Source organism: Oncorhynchus gorbuscha, linkage group LG02 (genome assembly GCF_021184085.1).
Source record: "Oncorhynchus gorbuscha isolate QuinsamMale2020 ecotype Even-year linkage group LG02, OgorEven_v1.0, whole genome shotgun sequence".
NCBI classification, from domain to species: Eukaryota; Metazoa; Chordata; class Actinopteri; order Salmoniformes; family Salmonidae; genus Oncorhynchus; species Oncorhynchus gorbuscha.
The window spans coordinates 70799088-70807485 of record NC_060174.1 but is presented as its reverse complement, the minus strand read 5'-3'; the positions used below and the strand labels follow the sequence as shown (position 1 = coordinate 70807485).

General features: G+C 38.6%; 1 protein-coding gene across 1 annotated transcript in view; it reads right to left on the bottom strand.

The window, feature by feature from the left end:
• Positions 1–685: 685 nt before the first annotated feature.
• Positions 686–8398, bottom strand: part of nf1b (neurofibromin 1b) — an 80241-nt gene continuing 72528 nt past the window's right edge. Inside the window, 2 exon segments of the mRNA XM_046320011.1 lie at positions 686–5223; positions 5265–5482. Of these exon segments, the coding sequence (XP_046175967.1) occupies positions 5340–5482 (143 nt within the window). The 3' untranslated portion in view covers positions 686–5223; positions 5265–5339.

Here is an 8398-nt window from a genome sequence, read left to right as displayed (position 1 = left end):
GGGTTTTAGTCATAATTCTTTGTGGCTGTGGTAACTAGTGACGGCCGGTTTCATGCACATGCTGATTTTTATTTTATTTTATTTTAATTCACCTTTATTTAACCAGGTAGGCTAGTTGAGAACAAGTTCTCATTTGCAACTGCGACCTGGCCAAGATAAAGCATAGCAGTGTGAGCAGACAACACAGAGTTACACATGGAGTAAACAATTAACAAGTCAATAACACAGTAGAAAAAAAGGGGGAGTCTATATACAATGTGTGCAAAAGGCATGAGGAGGTAGGCAAATAATTACAATATTGCAGATTAACACTGGAGTGATAAATGATCAGATGGTCATGTACAGGTAGAGATATTGGTGTGAAAAAGAGCAGAAAAGTAAATAAATAAAAACAGTGTGGGGATGAGGTAGGAGAAAATGGGTGGGCTATTTACCAATAGACTATGTACAGCTGCAGCGATCGGTCAGCTGCTCAGATAGCCGATGTCCGAAGTTGGTGAGGGAGATAAAAGTCTCCAGCTGATGAGCATAATGGCGGAGTGGCAGGTAGTCTACACCTTTTATTTTACTATTAATGACAATGAGGTGCCGAGGTAGAGGTTAGTCATTTTTTAAATAATAAATTAAACAACCATCAAAAGCACACAAATGCTATGATCTACAAGTTTGACACCAGCAGCCAAAGTTTGGACAGAAATTATTTATTAGGGCAACATCTGTAAATGTCAGATGAGGACAGCAACCGATCATACAGTGGAGGTTTTAGAGTACACAGTCATCTATATCCTCGATTTAATCCTTTATTTTCCTCAATATATTTAATGACACAATGCAGTGACATGATGGAGAGGTTATCATTACTAACACTAGAATCATTCAATTTGTATGTTTTACATGTACAGCAACTAACTGCTTTACAAAAAGCTAAATAATACAATATCATCACATGTATTTACAGTGTAGTAAATATACCTTTATCAATTTTTACACAAAATTATTTACAGAGGTGGAGCTTACTGCATAAAACATGAGGGAAAGAAACAGTAAAACAGTGGCCAATGGTTAAAAATATTTTGCATAACCTTGAGATGTGTGCCAAATTAGGAGATATCACACCAGTGCAAGACACAATTGACTTCAGTTGAGAATTATGAAAACCTACAATACATTTACAGAGTTCAGTCGACCTTTCGGAGACAGTTTCTGATCCCAATATGTTTGTCTGTTAAATGGTGTGATAACAGGTGGTATGGTGCTCTGCATCCAAAACTTTTCGGCTATCATTTCTATACTTTACCATCTTAAAAGGAAGACCAATTGGCCATTACTGTATATTAAAGCAATGTTTGAGGAGAAAAGCTATTTTGACATTGTTTTTTCTTTGCATTGAACAAAGTGGTTAACTGCTATCTATAATACTGTCCCTCCTGAGCTACTGCTAGTACATTTTAGAGCCTTCAAGTGACCATTTTCAATTTCACATGAACAGACAAATGTTCAATTCACTCAAATTAGGACAATTCTTTTCAGTTCTTTAAAGTGGCACATTTCCATGCCGTAAAAGCAAGGCAAACACATTCCTTCTGGCCTACCCTTTATGAAGAGACACTGAGAAAGAGGGATCCATTGAATATACAAAGTGTGCTCTGTCTGGTTTACACTGTAAAATAAATTACAAATAAAATCAGTTGGTTGGGTTTATCCTTCAAAGCATATGAGCTAGAAACAGAGATCTGTAGTTCCTAAAGTCTAATGAGGCCAGAACTAAATATGTTTTTTTTTTACAATACACACATCATAGCATATTATGAAGAATGCTGTGTTTATAATTATCGTTAACTGTACAAAAAGCACATACAAACAGAAAACATGGTTTGCATTGATTCATAGCTTGTTCCATCTCTCTTTCACTACTTGAATCATCTCTCACCCCCATATGAAATCAAACTAAGTTGTGGATTAGTACATTAGACTTCTCTCGGAGGACTGCTTATCAAACACAGTAGTTTCCGAGTTTGTGTGTGTACTATATTGCAGTTCCTAAACTTTGGTTTCCTTTCATCTTTTGAAATGTTGTGTTTGGTAAACTTGTTCCATTTGACTTCTGAAAACTTATTTTTTTCCCTTTCCATGATGAGGAACTACTTCTTCTTGACATAGCCTCCTGATTCAAGTATATTAACGTTTGTAAACAAAATCTAGGCATTTGGAATCAACTTCATTACACAAGGTTCATTACCTCTCAACAGCACCAACACACTTTGATTTTGGAAAAAACTAAGTGTGCACATTGTTCATTTTCTTGTGGTCATCATGTCCAATCTAAACCAGATTAATAGAATAAGAAAATAAATGTAGGGTTGAGCATGGTTGTTGATTGTTAAAATGTCTGGATGTAGGTGAAAAACTAAAACGGTCAGTTTTCATATCCTCCCTTCCCCCATCCCTATACACCGACTCCTACTCAGTTTACATAATTCATTTAATGCACACGCTGGCCTTCGCAAAAGCAAGTCAAAAATGTCTAATGGAATTGTGTTTGACCCCAGGATTAACATCAATGTTAACAAGCACACTTAAGAAAAATTCTGAAGGAGTTGGCACAAGCTTCCGAAACAACCATGACTTCAGCGAGACTCCGTGTATGGCACTGGTTGGTTTCTTGGTACACAACCTCAAACAGCAGAAATTAGGAACCAGGCTCCACGAGGAAATTGAATAGTGTGACCAGAGAACTCCTCTGCTGCCTAACAAACTGCACCATGTTGTTAGAGAAAGGAACGTCTCTGTTTGCCACACGTCTATCTGTGCAAGGCCTACTGGACCAACTGCAAAGGCTGAGAGAAAGTCAACAATGATAAAACTACCGAACGGATTTGCCAGTCTTTGGTGCAGCATCCCAGGACCTGCCGCACTGCATCATGGAACTGACCCCTATGTCTGCCTAAACCTTTACACATGCCACACTACGGACTAATGAGGGGAAGACAATGGCAAAAGGGCCAATAACACCCGGTGCAGCTGTACTCCCAATACACACAGTTCTATCTGCGAACAGACAGCCTAACCATAGTCTCAATCCCGCGCAAAGTTATTTTTTGGCATTATTTCCTTATGCTGATTTTAAACATGGAGAACACTATTCAGCAGGTGTGTGTCTTGAGGTGATTAATTACAACATAGTTTAATTAATCCATATTTCAAATTTCAAAATTTTCAAATTAAATCAGACTTTTGCAATGATAAAATTCAAAGCTCACTAAAACAAATCACAACTATGTCATTGTAATTACTATATAACAAATACCTTATTGTACTATTTACATCATAAACAGGGACAGATTTACTAAAGCTTTTGAACCAGAACATAATTGGCACCAATTTCCCTAAAACAAAGATAAAAACAAACATAAAAGCCATCACTGTTCTGACTTCAATATCATTCACTCTTGACAAAACAGGTGCAACATTTGCACATGCACTCACTCAGCAAATCTGGTCCCTAGTGTCATGGAATTTGTGTGTGAATACTTGTTTTGACAAGAGGTACCGAATGTTAATGTTTTACATAAATATTTAACCATACAAGGCAATTACCAGGCAGCAGATTAATAATGCCTGTATGCTTGTCATTCATAAGGTATTGTTTACAATACTCAACTGTATATATAAATATACATTTATGCAGAGTAACCATCTACAATACCTTTAATGCTGTATGAAGCAATTTTTTCATTTCTCATTTCATTATAAACATCTGAAAACCCTAGAAAAGGCACACAATGAACAAAACAACCTCCCAAGTTTATGGTTTGTATGTGTTTACAGTAAATTGGGGCAAGAATGAAACAAATATTACTGAGAAAGACTACCACTATAGATATATTTCAAATCTCAAAGCTAAGGACAATTTCAAATGTCCAATCCAAATTTCCGACATAGGCCAATATCGATTCCTGTTTTCTAGATTTTCCTCCTTTACTTTCCTTGACATAGTGATATAAAACGTGAATAGGGTGCTGATTAAAAGCAAAAGCTCTGAAACCTGCAGGGCTGCTGTCCTCCAACACCAGAGTGGCCCACCTGGCAGGTTAGCGTTTTTCCCATCACAAATCTAGTTCTAGAGGCAGCCCCACAGTGGTCACTAGCTGGCACAGCCACAAAATCATCAAATCTAGCACTAAGTTTTCATGATTTTTTTGTACAATATAGCCAATTTTGACTTTACAGCTGGGCTATCTAAGGGGAAAATCGCTCAGTTCTGCCTCTAGGACAAGACTTATGACAATAAACATCAACCTGACACCTAGTTGGCCCTCTCTGACTTTCATGTGGGAATAAAAAAACTGCCTAACAGAAATCCCCACAGCTTTGACAATCACTAATCAATAAAGACACATGGCTTGGCCATCATTAGATTGTCCACGACACAGCTCAAAACAGGGCCAATTGATAGTCCAGCCCCCAATAACACAGTAAACCACTAATGTCTGTTGTTGGTCATGCTTTTCACAGATGTTGCTACTACAGGAGGGTTTAGGGTATTCAGCAATTTCCTCCACAATGGTGTGTGTGTGTGTGTGTGGGTAGTGCTCTCCCTCTGTAGCGTCTCTCTGGTGGGTGAGAGGGATCCCTTTCCTCAACGCTGGGTCCCAAGGCACAATGCCTCTTCATGGCCATGTGTCCCAATGAGATGCATCTGCAGCTTGTCCTTTGATGTCGTTCAGCCCCATTGGCAAAGCTCTCTCAACTTGAAGAAAAATGTCCTACTAACACCACTTAGAAAAGACCCCCCAAAAAAGCGTACAAGCATGTTGAATTACAGAAAATTGTGCAAATCACAGAAATGGTCTTCTCGTAATACTTTGTCATTATGAAACAAAAATTAAAACCAGAAAGAAGCAAGACAACAAAATGGCTTCAGACACAATGTTCCCTACTTTTACTGCTGTGTTGTCAATGTTAATGCTTTCTTTCAATTTATGCTGTTTTAAAAAAAGGTTTCCGATGTGACAAAAATACACAAAACATAATAACCGCCAGACTCTTTCTCAATGACATCTCATACACTGACTGTTTCATAAACAAAACTGCATCATATTCAGAGTTCTTGATCGTCAAGCAAATATGGCTGACTGGACAGTTTAGGGTAAAAAAAAAACACAAAAAAAAACAACGGAAACTGAGGAGAATCAAGGCTGAGAAAGATAGAACGAGAGATAGAACGAGAGATAGAGAGAGATAGCACGAGAGATAGAACGAGAGATAGTTGGAGTAAAAGTGCAGCATGATGACTGGCGTGGGCGACCCCAGTAAGGGGTCCTAGTGGTGGGCCTCTCTCATACGATCTTCTTGATGCTGGGCCGTTTGAAGCTGCCTGCACTGCGCTGCTTCTGCACCTGGCTGGCAGAGCCGTGGCGCGTGCGTCCGCTGTTGCAGTGACCCGTGGTCGGAGAGAGTTCCACATTCTCCTTGTCGATTCCTGCCGGAGGACACACGCCAAACACAGGCCATCAGGTATAATGTGTCACACTAAAACATTGCATTACTTTAGAATTATAGAATAGTTTGTAAACGCTTTTAAGTTATCTACCTGAAAAACTAAATATAATCTACCTTTATATGGCTATCAATACTGTGAAAAACACAGGGATTGTAAAGCTACAAATCCAACACCAGGGGGAGCAGTTAACCAATGTAACCAATGGCTGAAAACAAATCCACCATTTCTGACCTAAGTGCCCCAACTTCTGCAATAGGATTGCTCTTTATTTTGAACAGTGGTGAACCATGAGGGCCATCAGGGAAGGCCTAAAGATTTATAAAAAATATATATACATTCTTTGAAATATATATATTTTTATTTCTATTTAAATCTTTAAAATAAATGTAATTATCTTCTGATTTCATCTCTTCAGTTTGTGTTGGAAAGAGAAGTGTTAACGGTGAGGAGAAAAAAAGATCCAATCAGGATTTTCTTTGGTGGTCTCAGGGTAGAAAAATCTAGCTAGCTCAGCCAGCCATTGGCTATGTCTTAAAAAGCTGTACATAAGGCCTCTACCAATCAACAATATTAGAGAAGAATTTTGAGGTGCAAGCAGTAGTTTCCCACACTAACGCCCAAAACACCTCTAGTGGCATTGCATAAAATGGTATGCAGCCTCATCTGGATGTGTGCAACAAAAGTTCAAAATTCACCTTTTCTGCTACCATTTCTGTCAAGCCATCTACGCATAGAATTTGATGCATACCGTCAAAAAATCCAATGTATGCACCACACAGAACCAGTGGTGTAAAGTACTTCAGTAAAAATACTTTAAAGTACTAAAGCCATTTTTAGGGTACATCTGTAATACACTATTTATAATTGACAACTTTTACTTCACTACATTTCTAAATAAAATGTATGTACTTTTTAATCGATACATTTTCTCTGAAACCCAAAAGTACTCATTACATTTTGATTGATTAACAGAAGAGGAAAATAATCAAATTCACACACTTACCAAGAGAAAAACCCTGGTCATTCCTACTGCCTCTGATCTAGCGGACTCACTAAACACAAATGCTTCATTTGTAAATGATGTCTGTGTTGGAGTGTGCCTCTAGGTATTTATAAATAAAATATAAAAATAGAAAATTGTGCCATCTGGTTCGCTTAATATAAGGAATTTGAAATGATTTATACTTTTACTTTTGATACTTAAGTATATTTTAGCAATTACATGTACTTTTAATAGAGTCTATTTAAATCCAAATACTTTGAGACTGACTCAAGTAGTATTTTACTGGGTGACTTTCACTTTTACTTCAGTCATTTTCTATTAAAGTATCTTTACCTTCACTCAAATGTGACTATTGGGTACTTTTTCCACCACTGCACAGAACGCACTGCCTCTGCAACTCAACTCAATGTTAGCTAGCTTGTGTTGTGGTGTGGTAGTGTGACAATGTTAGCTAGCTTGTGTTGTGGTAGTGTGACAATGTTAGCTAGCTTGTGTTGTGGTAGTGTGACAATGTTAGCTAGCTTGTGTTGTGGTAGTGTGACAATGTTAGCTAGCTTGTGTTGTGGTAGTGTGACAACGGCGACAGCGGCTGCAGCAGCTGTTTTCAATTTGAAGGTGAATGTTGTTGCTAATTCGTTAATATTCCCCATTTCAATATTAACTCAAATTATCATCATCTGGTGAGTGGCACCGTTTTTGGTTGCTTACTGTCCATCTATCTATTTTAAAATAATGACTGTAAAACAGTGTTGCATTTAAACTTTAGATCACCGGTTAGTGTGATGAACGTGGAAGTAATAGCTGGTTTGTTAATTACATTTTTTTAATGAAATGGTTGTGCTTTTGTATTGTTCTGATTTCATGGGGCCTACTAGAGTGAATGGGCTGCTAATTCTTTAACATTATTTGATTCTGCGTGTGACTGCTGTAGCCTGTATCATCCATGTCTGTGTTTCACCAAAACTCTCTCCTTCAGCGCCATGGAGTGCACAGGTATGACGGTCGCTGTCCGTTCAGCACCACGAGCCTGTCAACTATAAAAAAAAATATGTTTTACCTTTATTTTACTAGGCAAGTCAGTTAAGAACAAATTCTTATTTTCAATGACGGCCTTGGAACAGTGGGTTAACTGCCTTGTTCAGGGGCAGAACGACCGATTTGTACCTTGTCAGCTTTGATGCTAGCTAGCTAGGTTGTCGTCGCTATTGGTGATGGTGGTGTTAGGTTGTGTAAACAGTGTGTTTTTGGTTTTGCTGGTTACATTATTTAATGCTTTGTGTTATGTTGTGTCCACTGTCCATGCTGGTTCTGTCTCTGTGTGTGCGTGAGCCCAAAGCGCTGCCAGGCCTACTTGATTCATTCATAATATCATCAAAAAGCATTGCTCCTCCTTCACTACAACTAGAATGGTTTGACTACAGAAGATGTGTCGGGCGCATTAAGAGATGCTATGTTTTCTGTTCTTTTCTTGATTTTGATACAACGTATTGGATTTTTTTTTTGTCCCTCTGAAGTCCTAGGTTCTATAGTCAAGCTTCGCCACTGGTTTTGTTCAAACAGGACATACGGTGTATGGGCATTGAAACATGATGTACATCAACTTCCATCACAAATACTCGTAGTGCTGTTGGGCTTTGTGATGGGCCTCTGCTACCCCACACACCTCTGAGAGGCTGTGCCGTGTGCCTGGGAGTGAGGAGCAGCATGGGGAGGAGGGGCTGTAATACCTGGCCGGACGTGGTGTGGGGCGAAAACAGCAGACTTAGAGCAAGGCAGAGAAGCTTCACAGACACAGAGTGGGAAAGAAACAGGAGTGAGTGTCCATGGCAACCCAAAAAGAGGAATGACATCAAACAAAGAGCAACATGATTAACAAAAACAACACTTAACCA